This window comes from Betta splendens, chromosome 13, assembly GCF_900634795.4.
Source record: "Betta splendens chromosome 13, fBetSpl5.4, whole genome shotgun sequence".
Lineage (NCBI taxonomy): Eukaryota > Metazoa > Chordata > Actinopteri > Anabantiformes > Osphronemidae > Betta > Betta splendens.
This window is the reverse complement of record NC_040893.2, coordinates 19,410,311-19,428,357: the sequence shown is the minus strand read 5'-3', so window position 1 is coordinate 19,428,357 and position 18,047 is coordinate 19,410,311. Positions and strand designations below refer to the sequence as shown.

At 48.2% G+C, this 18,047-nt stretch overlaps 1 protein-coding gene across 1 annotated transcript; it reads right to left on the bottom strand.

Annotated features, from left to right (window-relative positions):
* Positions 1 to 13,107: 13,107 nt before the first annotated feature.
* Positions 13,108 to 16,788, bottom strand: foxa3 (forkhead box A3). Its single transcript, XM_029172289.3, has 2 exons — positions 16,251 to 16,788; positions 13,108 to 15,132 (listed from the first exon to the last, which is right to left on the bottom strand). Exons 1-2 carry the CDS (start codon positions 16,320 to 16,322, stop codon positions 13,795 to 13,797), a joined length of 1,410 nt encoding a protein of 469 aa, XP_029028122.1. The 5' UTR covers positions 16,323 to 16,788; the 3' UTR covers positions 13,108 to 13,794.
* Between the last annotated feature and the right edge of the window lie 1,259 nt (positions 16,789 to 18,047).

Below are 18,047 nucleotides of genomic sequence, written 5' to 3'. Positions count from 1 at the left end.
ACCTGAGAAGGACACTTTCTCCATTGATACAGCTGGTTTCTGTCTCTGCAGAACTCTGGCCTCCACGTCTGGTCTCAGTTCAGAGAAGGAAGAGATGAAGGAAGTCAATCACCACCTTAGGCTCATTAAAGCTGAGTCAGCTTCATCTGCAGTCGCATGAAGGCGCGTGGCCACTGATCTGCTCATCAATAAAACCCAAACAAGGTTAAATGTTGGCACGTTTCAAAGAAGCGTCCAACAATCGTCACTGACGTTCTGGTCAGCTGATCGGTCGCGCTGGGTCCTGTCCATCGTGAGGAGAGCGATTCCTCCATTTCTTGGTTATTTACACCCACACACACATCATCATCCTTTCACTTTTCCACACTTTTTCTACTTAGTAAACATTTGGATGCCTGTGTCAACGTCTGTGCGGCTGCGTTTGCTGATGTTTCTGCAGGATCTATTGTTTGTTCTGTTTTATAATTGTTACATTGCATGTATAATGTTATGTAGTGGGTGCAGTCAGTGAATAGGTCCAGATTACACAGGGTCAGTTCAGGTTTGTGTCTGAGACCTTTTTCAAACACGTTCTCCACTTTGTGTTGATGCTGCTATTTATGACCCCTGTTTGTGCATCTGTGAGTCTGGGTTCAGTCTGTGTGTCTACACATGTTCAGCTGTGTTCCTTTGGGTTATCTGGGTTTGTGTGGTCATCGTGCTGCTGCTTTTTCTCTCCCAACACATCTTCACGCTGTTTGTGTGTTTAGTTTGTTTTCTCAGCATAGCAGAAGGTGAATGAACGGTGTGGCTGTAATTATTTGGTTTAGTGGACGACACGTTGAGCAGCGTGTGTCTGAAACGTGAATTAGTGAAGCTGTGATGATTAATGATGGGGAGGACAGTGAACTATAGACTCATGTGTGATAGAGAGAAGGAAAGAATTTCAGCAGCTACGTGTAAAATCTCCAGCGTCAGAACACACAGAGTCAGGTCTGTGGTACCGACACACACTGAAGGTAACTTCTCCTGAAGGTTTCAGCTTTCATTTCTAAACATAAATATTTCTCATCAAATGCGATGAATCACCTGTGCTGTGTTCATTTAATCTGTCACTCAACCTTCTCATGATTCATGTAATTCTTTTTAATGGACGACAATTTTAATTATAAGCAAACAAGCCCGAGGTCTTTTATTTCGCTCATTCAACTTCAAACAAAGCGCAGATGGATGAAGAGGAAGGCAGGTGTTTGTCAGGCGATAAATGGTTCATTTCAAAAGGTAATTTACAAACTGCTGCTCGGCTTTTATGTGAAGAGCAGAGGATGATGTAATGGAGCTCTCAGTAAAACCGAATAAACGGACACAGTAGCAACGATGCAGTAACGTTAAGGACAACTGTGTGTAAACAGTTGTTGTCGCTCTCTTCTTTTTGTCATTGACATTGACTGGATGTAATGTCGACCTCCACTTGTGTGGGTTTGGATCAAATATAAAATGAAGCCTTTGGAAGGACATTTTTGATAGAGAGGAGGAACTCCCATGTCCCTTAACCTTAAGCTCAGACGTCAGTCAAAAACCAGCTCAACCAGTTGAGTCGTGGTGATGCTCTGTTTGCTCTCGAGCAGCATCTCCGTCACGGCTCCATCGGTTTCACTGAAGCCTTCAAAATACTGGACGAACGCTGCTCAAACCTGCAAAATGTCACAGTTGTGTTTTAATGTCAACTTGATACATTATTACAGAAGAGCAGGTTGTCGTCTGAAGTAAACACACAGAGTTAGCACAGGACAGGACGCAACCAAACGCCTTGAAAAGTCAACGTCAAACATTTGTCCTCATTCCTTTTTATTTTAGGGACGCAATACATCCATGACTCCTGAATACTTAGTAAGTACCGTAGAACAGTGGTTGTGTGAGCTGCTTCTATGCTGAGTGGTGCCGGCTCCTCCTGAATGAGCCTATAGATACTGGGCTTCTGGTCAAAAGAGGTTCAGGAGAAATTACGATGAGGCGAAACGCGGCCTTTATGAAAGAAACACTGAGACTGAGTCTGGACTGAGAGCAGAGCCACGCGGCTGGTTTGGATAAGCGTTAGGAGACGACAGGACGGGAACCAGGCGCCGCTGGCGACGCGGGCACCACGACGCACACTCGCTCGATCATCCACCAGAAACACAACACACACGTTACGACGCCTGAAAGGCACAGACAGAACGTTCCAGCCGCAGATGGAGGAGAGAAGTGACGAGCTGCTGTGAGTCATGCGTGAGCACACATTGTCAGCGCAGTCAAAATCCTCCTCTGTTCCTGGAAGGAATTAAATGGGCTGACGTGACACCAGGATGCAGGACTGCTGGGAGGACTGGTCCCACCCCTGATCCGTGTGTGGCTTTTCTCATCCTGCAACTCTTGCTTCACCTGAAACAAAGTCTGCGCAAGGTTACGGCTGGTGTATTATTGAACCAGAGCGGTGTTTCTACTTTTCACTCCCTCTTCATTCTGTCCGTTCTGTTCTGCGCTTCCGTCACCACTACCTCCTGTTTGCGCTCACTGCTGCTGGAAATGCTCCAGAACCAGCTCCAGTCTCTCAGGCTGCAGTTTGTGTATGTTGCAGTCAAACATGGCAGATCGCTGCTCCTCCCGGCCTTCAATCCCTCCATGCTTTTTAGAATAGGACGCGGCTTTATTGATCCCACAGTGGGGACATTCCGTGTTTACAGCAGCAGCATGACGGACAATGCACGATTTTCAAATGCCTTTTCTTCGACCCAGGTTGCCGCGACCGCTGCACAGAATCCAACCCACCTTTCAAGCTTCCACCGTGTTGATTTGATCTTTTTTGGGCCTTTTTTCCCGCAGTTCTTTGAATAAAGCTACTCATTTACGGGAAGCGCGCGCTGCGGCATCACAACCAGCCCCCTCATGCTTCCAGTCTCAGCCGCTCACAGATGCTTTTCACAAAACCTGCCAATTTGTCTGGACCCGTTTAGGAAATCACTTTCTCTTTCTCTGGCTGTTTTTAATCTTCACTGTCCCCCTCACCTTTTTTCTGTTTCCTCAGAAAAACACCAGCATAAGCTGTGGCCGAACGGAGGAGATTCTAAATTTAAACCTGCAGAAAGGTGGCTTTGTAAACATCAAGGTGGCTTCAGAGGGAGGGAGCTCCAGAGGTAGAAGAGGGAGGGAAGATGTGGAGAGAGATCAAGGCAGGAAAACTCGATGGACAAGGAGCAGTTACATGACGAGAACTTGACTTTTTTAAGTAAAAGGGTTGTAAATATAGGAAGTGTTGCTTTCAGGTCCCTGAACCATGAGGTTGGTGGAAGCTACAGATGAGGGATGTGACTGACGGTGCTGTGACAGAGGCAGACGCTGTTGGTTTAAGGTGAGGCTGCATCGCTCCAAGGCGTGATCTCTACATTCATCAGCCAGTGGAGCAGAGAAGCAACAGCTGCAGCCGTTGACGTGCACGCGCTCAGATTTCCAACCTGAGGAAACGTGGGCTCTCGCTTACGTGACAGTTAAGAAATCAGCTTACTGGAGGAAGCTGCCGGCATCCTGGTTCCTTAAGGCATGTAAATGCTCTGATTAAGTGTTCTCTACAGGATCAGGTTCATTAAAATAGAGCAAACAAAAGACACGCCTTGGATGCATCGCAGCCTTGTTTCCATCCACACTTGCATCTGCGGCCTCATCAAAGCTTGCGTTTCTACTACCTGCACATCCCATGCTCGACGCGCGTGAGGCGACCGCAGAACTCAAGCTGGAGGAGAGCGGAGGAGCGGGTCCTGGGAGGGAGAGAAATTCCCCGCGCCGCGGCCCATGAGCCGCTGCACAGGCGGCGCTCTCTCCGGCCCATGAAAGGTGTGATTGTGCGGCGGGTTCCTCGAGCCAGGAAAGTTCCCCCAGCGGCGGTCGGCGGTGCCTCCATCTGCCAGGAACACGGGGCCACGGAGAGAAACGCAGGCCGGTTATGTCAGATCCCACCGTGGGAGGAGGAGGGGGGGGGGGGGGTTGCTGGTATTCAGGGTGTTATAAATACTTGAAAGTGCACACACACGTAGGGACACAGGACACGGGGGGACAGGGCCCTAAACCAGGCATCTGAATGAAGAGAGGGCAGTAGCAATGTGTTTATTTTGACAGGAGGGAGTGAGAGTGTGGGGGGGGGGGGGGGGGGGGGGGGTCCAACTGACCCGAGCTTCACTGCTACTTGACTGAGACAACAGCTTAATCCTCCTCCTTTCAAAGGCAGAAGGGCGGCAGGTTTTCAGTGCTAACATGCAAATGACTGCACCTCTGGGCGTGAGTGAGTGACTCCCGTAGTTCACTGCTGTTTCAGGGTCTCACGGGACGAACAACAGCCCTGCGGGCGGTCGTGACTATTCAAATGCTCTAACTGATGCTGCGCTGCCGCCGGGCAGGTAAATGTCTACATCTGTCTACATGTCGGGGGGTTCCGACATTGAAACATCCAGATTATCACGTCATCTGCATGTAAATGTTCCACAGAAATATGGGAATGCACAGTAAATCCTGTAGAACCCTTGGACTGTCATTTCTCTCTGCTCTCCTGCTGTTGTAGAGTTATTTTTCATATACTGAATGTTATAAGTAACGGCATCTCAACACATTGTAGTGTGTTATTTGCTTCCCTCCTTTTTGGATGATTATGTGACACACGGACGATTCATAAAGGAGCGAACGATTCACACGTAAAGTAATTAATGGCTGTTAACAGAGTGTGTGATGGTTTATGGTAACAGATATGTTTTTATTATCTGGCATTTAATAAAAGTCCACTACGGTCTGCTTTATGTGGAAGGAGTGGTTGACTTCTAGCCTCCACTGAGCCAAACAGTCGCGCTCGTCTCGCTGCTACGGCGTGCGCCGTGGCCCAAACGGAGCGGCGCCGTCTCTTTGGTCTGCGCCGAGGAAATAAGTGGAGCTTGTGTCTACCTGAGCGTGAGAGGCTGTCGGGTGCTTCTCAAGGAGCCCTGTTCAGCTACACACACACACGCACACACACACACACACACGCACACACACACACGCACACACACACACACACACACACACACACACACACACGCACGCACGCGCACACACACACACGCACGCACACACACACGCACGCACACACACACACACACACACACACACACACACACACACACACACACACACAGACATAGTAGCAGTCATTCATCCTCTCAGACCCCCCCACCACCCACCACTGGCCTTCACTCTTTTCCCCGGCTTTTTTCGTCCTCCTCTTCATCATCCCCCTCCTCAGACCACGTCCATTTTGGGGTTTGGGAGAGTAGAAAAACAGTCTGATGGTTGAACGGGCAGGATGGATACATCCATAACACAAATTGCCTGTTAAATACACCAGCGTGTGCCAAACTGTGTTAGTCTGTCCACTGGCGTCCCGTCTCCACAGTTCTGCTTTGTTTTCCATTGCTGCTGCACTGTACACACACATCTGTCTGGTTTTACCTGCTAAACTGAGCCGAGGCTCCATTTATTAACAAATGTTCAATCACATGTTGCAGCTAAACAACAGTTTGACAGATGAGCTGCATGTGTGAAGGAACCTTCAAGTCGTCCTGCGTGGACTTTCTCCTTCAAGTTCATGTGTGTAGGTGTTGAAGGTGTTTAATACTGATGTACAATCATGGCCTGAAACCTGCAAAAAGTGATGTCTGACACTCATCTGTCTGGAGGAAGGTCAGGCCTGATGTGCACGTAGCCTGAAAAACAAGGATGGACTGCAGTCCCGTGAAAAAGGGCTCATTCTTGTGTCTGCTTCTCGAGTGCGACTGTTAACTCCCAGCTCCCTGATGGCGGCAGCAGCACAATAGGTGGGAGGAGGCCGCTAATCTGTCCCAGCTGGATGCTGCAGGAGCCTGGCTGTTAATTGGTCCAACCAGGGGCTGTGATCGGAGGCAGTGGAAAAACAAATGGGCTGCAGTAACAGGTCGGTGAAAGTGAGAGGGACCCTCAGATTCCTCTGTAGGGTGGGGGGTCAGTCACCCCTCATGAAGAGACTGTGACGACTGAGGCTGCATGAAGATTCAAACCCGGGTCAGAAGCTGAGCCGCGTCTATGTGTAAACTGGAATAAGATGCTCAAAAGTAATTCATGAGTGCACGGTCCTCATTTCTTTGAATGAAAGTCAGTAGTTGAAGCTGAAAGTTTTTACTTTATTGGTGCAAAAATATTTGCAGTGCAACAACATTTTTTATTTTTCAGCTATTTTAAAAGCTCTTGACCCAAAGGTTCAGTAACGACCTTCCTGCCGTTCAGCGCTGCTGCTATTGGTCCTATTAATACAATATTCCACAGTTTGTGGATGTCTTGTGTCTCAGTCTCTCGACAGCAGGTGCTGATGCAGGAGAAAACACACCGTCTGCATTTACCAGCTGTGCTGCTTCTCCACGGCGCTGAGGATATTGTCCCTAGTTACGCGTGTGTGTTTGCGTGTCCAGCTGAACACACACACAGCTAATGAAGTCTAAGTGCCTGCTGCAGTTTTCACAGTGGTGCGACTGTCTCAGCGTCTTCGGTCACAGGTCACAAAACGGCTGGATTCGGCCTCATAACGGCCTGAAGCCGCATTTAAACCAGGACCTGGTGAAGTTAAAACAGCGACAAATCTACAGTTTTGTTATTTCATTAATTACAGCAAAAGAAACAAAACAAAGACTAATGAATCTAAGCTCTTCTACTAAAGAATAGAAGAGCTGAAAATGAAAACCAGTGTCTATCAGTGCAGTGATAAAAGCTAAGTCTCAGTAAATGATTGACGATGATGCTGATGCTTCGTGGTGAGAGGCCTCAGAAGTTCCACATTCTCTCTTCTGTGGATTTAAACTTGTTGGAGCTGTGGCTGTGGTTTAGTTGAACGCGTCTCAGCACTGGATGCACCTTTAGCAGCTCCCTGTGACGGCTGGTACCAAACCGTAGGAAGCAGCGCTGTGACGGATGCTGTGACGACACGGAGCCGTTTGCCTCCACTGCACCTAAGCTGAACGTTAGACAGATAAAGAAACACGTTTGATTTTGAGCTGGTACAATATTAAACAATCAGAGATTGTCTGTGCTGTAAACAAAGATTAATTCTCTGATTTGCAGCAAATATTTGCAGCAAATAATCAGTGTCATGCCGATATTTGTGGAGTCATGGCTTTCTTCCACGCCGAACTGCTGCCTCCTGACACACAGATCACGGCTCAGCATGTTTGGTTTATATTTGACCTAGTTAGTGTTTGATTATTATACTGGGAACCGCTGGCTTTACGTTGCAGAGGGTGAATCACCAGACGACTCCTACTCTGATCCTCAAACCACTGTGATATGAATATTTCAGCACTTCACATCATGAAGAAATGAAGTCGGTGATTAAATACATTTTTATAAGTAACAAAGCGAACATGAAAACGGAGCGAACGGAACGTGGGAGAAATGGAAGCAACGCATCAAAGCAGTGGCTCTCAGACATTCAGAGCTGAGCCAGGTTCAACAAAGGCGTCTTCAGCATGTGTGAGCACGAGACGTGTGCGTCTTCATTCGGCTGATTTACAGGGCAGAGGATGGTGGTGGCCGTTACGTCAGTTCAAACAGTGTTGTCTTAACGTCTCGCCACCAGCGCACACACACTTCCACTGTGGGTTTCACCCCACACATGTGAACCAGATGTTGAGTGCACATTCCTGGAGGTCTCATCACCCTGGTGGACATTTAGTGTCTCCTCACACGTCTTACTTGGTTTGCTGCATTGAACGCAGCCATGAAGAAGCTCAGGCTGAAGCTCTGACCGACAGCTACAACCTGGAGGCGAAGGTTCAGTTAATGCAGCGTCCGTCACAAAGCTCGTGTGAGCGTTTCTTCACCTCTGCTGGTCGGACGTCCACAGACATTCTGTCCTCGTCAGTGGAAAGTCTTTCTGTAAAAGTCAAGTCCTTTCTGCTGCTACTGTTTGATTATCAGCTGATATCAACCCAGTGCCATTCCAGTGCGTCGCCGCCCTGCTGGAAGGGTAATGGGTGCAGTCAAAGGGCGCTGGGCTCTGATAGCAGCCCATGAACAGGAACAAACCACGCGTCCTGCTGTTTGGTAGCCGCTCCTAAACTCCACAGCTAAAATATCAGTTCTCACCTGCGCATCCTCTGGACCCACCTGCTGGTTCCACTGCCCGGTCCACGGTGAACCCACAGCCACTCACACCTGCAGGAAGGTGAGCGTCTCCAGTTATGACTGCATGCGTTTGGACGCCACACAAACACAGAGGAACGTCCACAGTCCACACAGAGAAGCACAGTTCAGACCCATCGACAGCGGGTGCCACATCCGACTTAATGTCAAACTGGCCTTTAATCAGAAGACGATGAAGTCCAATGAGGTGCCTTGCACATGGGTTTTCTGGATGTAGTTTGCATTTGAAAGAGTGGGTTTATTATTGACACAGCTCTAGAAAGTGAAGATGATGATGTTGATGAAGGTTTGTTGGACACAAACGTGTGGAGCAGGGGATTTCCCCATGTTTTGACATCATAAAATCTAACTTGAGGCACAGACACACATGAAGGCAGGCAGTGCAAAGTCCTGAGGTTGTTGTACTTCACACATCCTCCACTGCATATACAAACATCCTGAAACTAAAGAGGAGCAGCAGGAGGCTGCCAGCGTTCAAACCTGCAATGTCACAGATTCTTATCGCTGTTGGAGACACTAGGAGCTTTGTTGAAGCTGATACCTCACCGTGTCCTGGACTTAAAAAAAAATAATCACCTGACTTTTATTTTGAAATGTTGTGCGTATTGTGTTACAGACTGAACTTGACAAATGCGTTTGGAGCTCTGTGTGTGTAATCATAACAGAGAATGTTACTCACATCAAGATAAGATGAGACTGTGGTGATCCATGAAGTAGGTCAGTAAAAACACACACAAGACACAACAAAGGGAAACAAAACAGAAAAAAACTATTAAATACCATAAATATATGAAGCAGAATAATCAATACAAGCAAAAGAATAGTGACTGATAGTTTACTGCTTTCAGCTTCTTGTTTACTGTGTTGAGTTGAACGTTTTGATCCAGATCACAATGACAAACTAAGGATTCAGCACCTGAGGTTTGGAACCAGCAACCTCCCAAACCTGCTCCCCTGACCTTTGACCTGTGATGCAGAGGCTGCTCTCTTTTTTCTAGTTTGCATCTGTTGCGTCCCTGAGTCAATGGTTGTGTTTTGATCGATACTGTCCTCTGTGCCCACACACACACACACACACACACACACACACACACACACACACACACACACCCTAATCAGCCGCCTCCTCTGTGCTCGTCTCTCAGTCCACAGGTTTTATCTCAGGCCTCTTTGCAACACCCACGGCCGCCGGAGCAAAGTCCAGGCGCTTATCGGAGGCAGTGGCTGCTGGCGCTCCATCCGTCCGTCCGTCTGTCTGAATGACACACTGACTGTCCCTCTGTCATCTTTACAGGCCGCAGCTCCACTTTTTACTGCTTTTGTCTCGTCTCACTCCTTCTCAGCTGTTACATTCTGTCGAGCTGTTTATTGTTACATCAACGCCCCTGAATCCCAGTTTATTTCTGGATTTCACATGTTCTTTTGTTTAACAAGAGTAAACATTGTCATGGCGATTGAGCGATTGATTAATTACTTACTGACGTTTTTCTTTTGAATGAAGAACAATTAAAACTAAAGACCTACCAAAAGGTTTTGTTTGGTCAAACTAAGAAGTTAAAGCCTAAACACATAATTTACAGCCAATCCTAGTTCTGAAACCCCATGTTTGTAATCTTGGTGAAGTTGCCCTTTAATGGACAGCTCATCAGATTCACCTCTACCTGTTTCTGTCTCTCCTCTGATTGTCTGACGGCCTCTTTACAGCTTGCGTCCATCTGTCCGGGTAACGGCTAACCTGCGTCCAGCCTCCTGTTTATTAACCACCGCTCCCTCTGACGACTTATTTGCTCTGTCACTCAACAAAAAATCAACCTCTTCACCTTTTGCAGCAGTTGAATTTCATCTGCGTGTGTTTAGACGCATAAAAAAGTTTAACGGTTGTGATGAAAAAACATTTATATCATCATTATAACTTTTCGTGTTGCAAATTATGGTGGAGAATAACAGTGTGTTAAACTTTTCGACAAGCTGCTTGCTTCCAACTGACCTGTCATCTGTGCCTTTGTTTTTTCAGCATAGCTGCAGGCAGAACTGTACGTTTCCTCCCTTTCCTCGGGCCATAGCAAGTGTAAACAGTGCATCCGCCGAACAGGATCCAGGATGCACTGCCTCATTTGCATCTCACATCTTCACCGCCCTTGTCTTTCTTCGTGCCTCTCGGTGCTTTTCTTGTATTGGTCGCGTCCTTTGGAATCAGCAGCAAACAGAAGAAACTCTGCACCAAAGCAATTCTGGTGTTTCTTTTTTGTACAGTTTGTATTTCAACCACCAAACGGACACACAGAGCGATGACACGGTGAAATAACGGTGCGACGGCGGAGCGTCATGTCCATGCACGCGTCTCAGGCCACCACAGATGCTCTTTGTGCAGGTGCTCACGCTTGCAGGCTGATCTGCTGTCAGCAGCACGGAGCCTCAGGGCGACGCCATTAACAACTCAACAGGCCGAAGACAGAGACTGTTGCACCTCAGGAGACAAATATTCATTTTAGTGAAAATGAAAGCGTGCAGCAGCTTTGTTGGGTTAAACTGGACCCCAACTGCAAACACAACCAGTACCTGTTCTGCTGATATGATCTGTCCTTAGATTAATGGAAAATGTATGTTCCCAAAATCATGTAGAACAGATAATGCTTTTGTGGATTTCTTTTTGAGCTGATTGTATTGGGACATCCACCCTGCCTTCAGCAGACACGATCTATTTTTCAAGCCTTGCATTTGGAAACTGGGTCAGCGAAGGGTCACAGATTCCAACTGAAGGGTTAAAAATGTCAGTGTCGATCCACGCTTTTTTTCCACCTCTTGCTGCTGATATTGTTCCACTGCAACTTCTGCATTGCCCCTTGAAAACCTCAACCCACAGAATGCAAGAGACTCTAATCTGTTTTCCCTCATGAAAACTGGACTGAATGTGAGCATTATCAGCGTGGTCACCTGATTACTGCAATATCAGAGTGACATTTTCGACATTTAGCCAGGTTAGTCATACCTGCAGCAGCCGAGTGCGTCTTTGTAGCTGTGGAGACCGTATCAGGCGGGAGCTCACCTATCTTATCAACCAACTGCTCTGAAGGGCCCATTGTGTTTGCAAGGTGACAAACTGCCTCAGATTCCCACTCTCACAGATCAGAGACCGCTTCTTTCTGCTCTGTGCTCATTTAAATGGCCAATAAATTGATCTGGCATCATAAAATGCATCATATTGATGGAAGGCTCCTCAGCTCAGACAGTGTGACAGAGTGTCCGCGTAAACGAGCTCCAGCCTTTATTTTAAAAGGCCTCCACGCAACGTAACTGGGGGGGTGACACAGAGCGTGGTTGGGCAACTGAGCAGACAGACAGACAGACAGACAGACAGACAGACAGACAGACATACAGACAGACAGACAGACAGACAGACAGACAGATGTGCAGGCAGACGTGCAGACAGACGGGCAGACATGCAGACGTGCAGGCAGACATGCAGACGTGCAGGCAGACGGGCAGACAGACGGGCAGAATGCAGACAGACAGGCAGGCAGACATGCAGACAGACAGCGGATGCCTGGCACAGGGCCGGTGAGCGCAGGCAGCTGCAGGAACACAATAAATTACCTTTTCATTTTCTGGCAGTTGTAAGAAACCAGTCCCATCAAAGTGTGTGTCTGCGTCTGCGTGTGCAGCGTCAGAGGCCTAGTGTCCTAATGTTTTCTCCCAATCTGGAAGTTTCCGTTTTGCCGCTACTGATTTATGGTTCCGACACAGCAAAGCTCAAACAAACCACTGTTTGACGTCGAGGCTGTAGTTTCTGTTGAACCCAGGAGGCTGTGATGGTTGAGGAGCGTCAAGGCTGCGACTCCGGACCCCAGACCTAAACGTGTGTGTGCTGTTCGCGCTGCAGCTGCTGCAGAGCCGGGTCACGGGCAGGGCACGCGTTTGGAGCGGTGCTGTGTGAGGCCCGGTGCGACCCGGCCCGTGTTTCGTCTGCCAGTCCTACATGTCACACACCGCAGTCATCGGTCGGGAGCTGTTTCAACAACACGCTGCGATTCCCGCTGCGCTGCCTCAACAGCAGGTGAAAGACAGGAACCGGTTGTGGAGCAACAATGTGCCATGTACACGTTCTGTTTGTAGCCGTGGTGCATTCACTGCCTTTATAAAGATGAAGTAAATGAATGTTATGCTATGTTATGTTATGTTTGAATGATGTTAAAGCAGTAAGACGATGTGAAAAAACACAAATAGACATTTTCTCCCCACATTTTTGCCTTTTTTAATAAGAAAAACAAAACATGAATCATTTTAATCGCATTGAAACCGACATTAACAAAACAAACAGTAAAACAATATATTATATCAGCACACTTTCAATGTTTGAAAAGCAACATAGCTTAAATAAGACATTTCAACTAAAACAAGGTCCACAAAGGACAACGCGTGACCTGAAACTTCTGCATCATCTGCTGGTTGTAAGAATCCTTCAGTAGATTGTTGATATCAGTTCAGTTAGTTGGAGGAAAAGGCACTTCTTTGGACAGTCAGGGTTATTTGACCCCTGCAGACCATGTTACGCTGAGCCCATTGAGCACACACACACACACACACACACACACACACACACACACACACACACACACACACACACACACACACACACACACACACACACACACACACACACACACAGCAGCTGCAGCTCTATAGTGCAAAGTACTGTATGTAAATCCTTTCCTAGTGCATCGCTCCTCCCTCCACTGTTCCAGTAACTGACTGAACTCCTCCTACAACAAACCACGTTTTAACAGAACTTTGCAGAGAAGCATTGAGTTTGAATGCAGCTGTGAAGGTAACTACAAGAAATGATGAGACATGAAACACAAGCATGTTAGTTTTTACCACAGTTACTTTGCCTCTTTCCTTCTGGCGCTGAATCTCTCCTTCTTTGTGATTCAGAAAGAACTAAATGGTTTTTTCTTCATTTTTCACCAAAATGAAAAACAATTACAGACCTCGTGAACTACATCTGCAGTGACTGAAGCCTGATCTGACAGAAACGCAGGAACCTATGAATTGGTGTAACACAAAAAATGTACTGTCTCCCGCTGCAGTAACATCTGCCTGAAGCAGTAACCTGAAACTCACCTCAGATTAAAAGACACCTCACATTTGGGTTGTAACCGGTCGACAGAGCTCTATTCAAGATATATTAAAATTTATTCCCTTCATAAATAAATGCAGATATCCCCCCCCCCCCCCCACATTACCTCTATTTACATTTTGTACAATTTTGCTGCTGCAACAGGTAAAAGCGAGATCTATTTTGACTTACACACGGGCGAATCAAACGTCTTCATCAGTTAAGACTTCTACCATTCACCTCACTTCACTTCCTCCATGTAACCAGCCAGTCTCCGGAAAAAAACAGATCTTCGTCCCTCAAACTTGGCAGCCATGTTAGATGTGAGTCTCGTTCAAGGCCGCTTCGCTTGTGCCAGAGAGGGAGGAAGATGGAGGACGATAAAGAGCTCGGTGTCCATTTTAGAGAAGGCAGGGAGAGAAGCCTCCATTTTGTCTCACCTCCAATCACAGGTGTGAGTGCGGCGTGTGTCCATATTACGAGGCGTTGAGCACAGAGCGGCTGTACAGAGTTTGGTAGTAACTGCCTGAGTCCATGGCAGCCGGCCCAGGGCTGTCGTAGATCTGCTTGGCGCTGACAGGGGAGCCGCTAGCGTAGCTGTTGTAGGCCATCACCTGGTCCTGGTAGGACTTGAGGTCCATCTTCTGCTCATTAGACATGAGGTTGGTGATGGAGAAGGGGTGGTTGAAGTTGTAGTGAGGATCCAGGGACTTGAGGGCGTCGCTCTGGAGATCTATGTGCTGCTGCATGGAGCTCTGCAGCAGGTGAGGGCTTCCTGCCAAGGACTGGGAGTGGAGCAGAGGGTTGGAGGAGGACGGGGTGGAGAGGGACATGGAGGACGGGGGGAGGGCGGAGGAGGTGGAGGAGGATGGCGGCAGGGACACGGGCGGGCTGTGCAGGTGCGAGGACGGCAGCGAGGGGCAGTCCATGGACAGCAGTGGGTTTCTGGGGAGCGGCTGGTCGTCGGAGGAGCCCGGGTGGGAGTTGTCTGAGTGGGTGGAGTCGGCCCCCTCCGACCCGCCGGCGGGGCTGCAGTCCTCCCCCAGGTGGTCTCCGCCGTGGCCCGCTTTTCCGGAGCCCCCCTCCTGGCTCTTGCCGCCTTTCTTCGCCGCCTTGTCCTCGATCTTAAAGCGCTTCTGGCGCCGCAGGTAGCAGCCGTTCTCGAACATGTTCCCCGACTGCGGGTGCAGAGTCCAGTAGGAGCCTTTGCCCGGTTTGTCGGGCGAGCGAGCCACCTTCACGAAGCAGTCGTTGAAGGAGAGCGAGTGGCGGATGGAGTTCTGCCAGCGCTGCTGGTTCTCCCGGTAGTAGGGGAACAGGTCCATGATCCACTGGTAGATCTCGTTGAGGGTGAGCATCTTGCTGCCGCTTTGCTGGATCGCCATGGTGATGAGGGAGATGTAGGAGTACGGCGGCTTGGCGTGCGTCATGGAGCGTCTATAGGGCTTCGGGGGGATCTCCTTGGGCCCGGCCCGGCTCAGGCTGGCGCTGGAGGGGTATCCCAGCTGGCTCATGGACTGGCCCATGTTCTGGTAGTGGGACAAGGAGCCCAGGGAGCCCGGAGCGGCAGGGCCCAGCTGGGTGAGAGAGCCGGAGCTGAGAGACGGGGCCACGGGAGAGAGGGACATGTGGCTGGGCCCGGAGCCCATGGAGGCCAGCGCTGCCGGGGAGCTGCTGAGGCTGGAGCTGGGGTACGGCATGTTCATGCCTGCGGGGGACGTGGCGGCCGGGTTCAGATTGATGTAGCTGCTGATGGGGCCCATGGAGCCCATGGAACCCAGGCCAGGGTTCATGCTGCTGGGAGAGGAATACATCTGCAAAGAGGAAACATGTGGTTAGACACAAGAAACACAGAAAGTACCAATTCACAGTAGTATTCATCAGCAAATTAGAATTAAAAAAGATTTAATATTTTATTTTATTTTATTTTTCAAAGTGCCTCCATTCTCCGAGTAAAAAGCGATTCGCTATCAATGCACAAAGAAGCTCTCAGTGCGCGCGGAGGGACGTGGATTTCACACAGCGATGTTAACCTGAAAATGCGTAAAAAGCGCGTCATGGGGCCTTTCAGGCCGGCGAACTCTTCACTGCTTCCATGGGAAAAACAAGCTGCCAGCGTCTGTGAAGCGGGTGATTTCCCGAGTAGTTGTTAAATTTGATAAGTGCGTTAAATCAAAACGTGTATGACTTTTTCCGTTTAGACCTTTAATGTGCAGTATGATCTGTGTGGATGGAAGGACATCTCCGCCCGTAATGATCCTTGGTTACATTTTATCAGAGCAGCCTTTGTGGTAATTTCATCAGGCCGATGCGAAGTGAGAACTGAGGCCGCTGATGAAATTAACTCTAATCGAATTAGTGAGAAACGCGAGAAACCTGTTGCATTTACACCTGAATTGTTACTTCAGCGGCTGCAGCGACACAAAGGACGAAGAAAAGGCCTGATGCTTTTAATTCAGGAGTATTTATCTCGGAAATTTCATGTTTCTACATCAATATTTCAGTTTAATGCGTTTACAATCATTTTAGTAAATGAAACGAAAATAGCAGTTACTCATTTTAAAAAAAAATAAAAGTTAAACTTTTATAAAATGCATATCTATTGTCGATTTACTGTAAAGAACAAATTTAAAACAAAAAAAAAATAATTCGAGAAAAACTCGATCTAAGTCAAACTTAAATTCATTTTTTAAACCTCATCTGCACTTTTTTATAATCTTAACTATGTAGTTTGAAATGGGAGCGAGGAAGGTTTTCTTTTCGTTTGATGTCAAGTCTTTGAGTTTTTCCCGTCATTGTTGAATCCTGCTCTGTGAGCAGATGGAACCGCATCATTTTGTGTTTGATTAAAGAAAAACCTGAGACTCGTTGCGCTGTTTAATACATAATGAAATAAGGGTTAGGGTCGTTTTTCTCACGAGCGCTTCTTTACCTCGCTGGCCTCGCTGTAGAAAGTATTCCACTCTGTTAGATCATGAGATTCCATCTTCACAGAGCTCAACATCCCCAACGCAAATCTCCGAAGAAGAAAGGTTTGTCTGTGGCCGAGTTGATGAAGAGGAAACAAGTCAAAGGCAAAAATCAAATCCTTTCGGGAAAATCCAAAAGTAGGAAAAATATTTAGCCCCAAAAATGTGGAGATGAGGTCTGTAACGTGGCACTCTGCCCTGTGATAGTAAAGTCAATATATCTTATTGGTCACTCATCCATTGTTTCAGGAGCAGAGTTGGGTTCGGTCTGTGCTCCGGGGCCTCGGGGCGCAGCGTGACAGGCGGCTGTGGGCGCGCTGGTACAGTCAGGAGCCCTCCGCGTCCTCCTCTTATAAGGTGCCGAGTGTCCCGCCCCGATCCTCACATTTGAATACCGCGTTAGGATCCAGGAAGGGCCCCGCAAAAAGGCCGATGTGGCCCCCTGGCGTGCTGTATATTGGCCCGGCGTCTGCACCCGGGCCACCCGGACGACACCGCTCCATCGGCCCCGAGGGACGGAGCGGAGGCGTTGGGATGCAGTGCGTGTATTTAAGTCACGAACGGGAAAAATTAAATCATTGCTTATATTTAAATCTGATATTATGGCCACAAAATGAAAAAAATATACGTTTTATTTATTTTCGTTTGATTTCTTTCTTTCAACCACTTGTCTCTGTAAATGTTTTTTCTTTACATTTTCCCAAGTATCACTTTTCTGTGGTTAAACATATTCCCTGGGGGCACAAACTGCCAACAGGATTGAGATTGCGGGTTCTGATAGTCAAATATTTTCCAATTACTCGTAAGAAATCACCACTGACAGTAAACGAAGAGATGATGATGACCAGAGATCCCAATCAGAGACACGGAACCGCACGTTCCCAGCGTCAAACCCGCATGGTGAGCGTGGAAGTGACAAACTTACTGGTTCATTCGCGCTGCTGTTGCGTTAACACACGTATCAGACCGTTACTTTTATGCGGGACCACCAATCATTCCCGAACTGTGTTGAGCAAAGTGCGCGTAACGGACGTGAGGCCTCCTTTTCTGTGAGCTCCTTGAAGACGTGAACACAATAAATAATGTGATCCTAATGTAAAGCATAGGCCCGACTTTTGTGTTGCGGAATACACATCAAGCCTCGGTGCAGACGGAGGCCTGTGAATGTCAATGCCTCGGCCTAATGGCCAGTCAATGAACATGTAATTGATGCGCAGGCGGGAGGTCGACGGGATTAGACCGTGAGAGGAGATCCAGAAGAAAGGAGAAATAACAGGAAGGAGAGTCCAAAACGCGCAGGAGCGGGCGGGCAGAGGCTGGATCACACTTTACACGGAACCTGCGCCTTCAGGGAGCGTGGCGTGATCCGGGCGGATCACAATAAAACGTTTCTTTGTTCCGAAGCTCCAGAACCATTGGCACATTAAGATGCGAGACGCCTGTCTCTGCGGGACGTCACCTGTGAAGAGCCGGCGATTAACGCCCGTTCGCAGATCAACGCGTGGAATGACGCGACACCTCTGCGTCTGTAATGATCTAATTAAGCTGCTGTCTGCGATCTCCGTGGAAAGCATGCAGTTCAGTGCGTTGTATTATTTGGTTTTCCCTCAGTCTCATCCAATAACCTGTATTTGGGGTTTCATGTCCTCACTAAACCCGAACGCCCCTCAGACCCGTCACCGATCAGGCTCAATGTGGGCGAGGGTTCATGTGGACATGTTTGTTTGATCTGTCTGCATGTTTTCCTCCAGTTGTCGGTT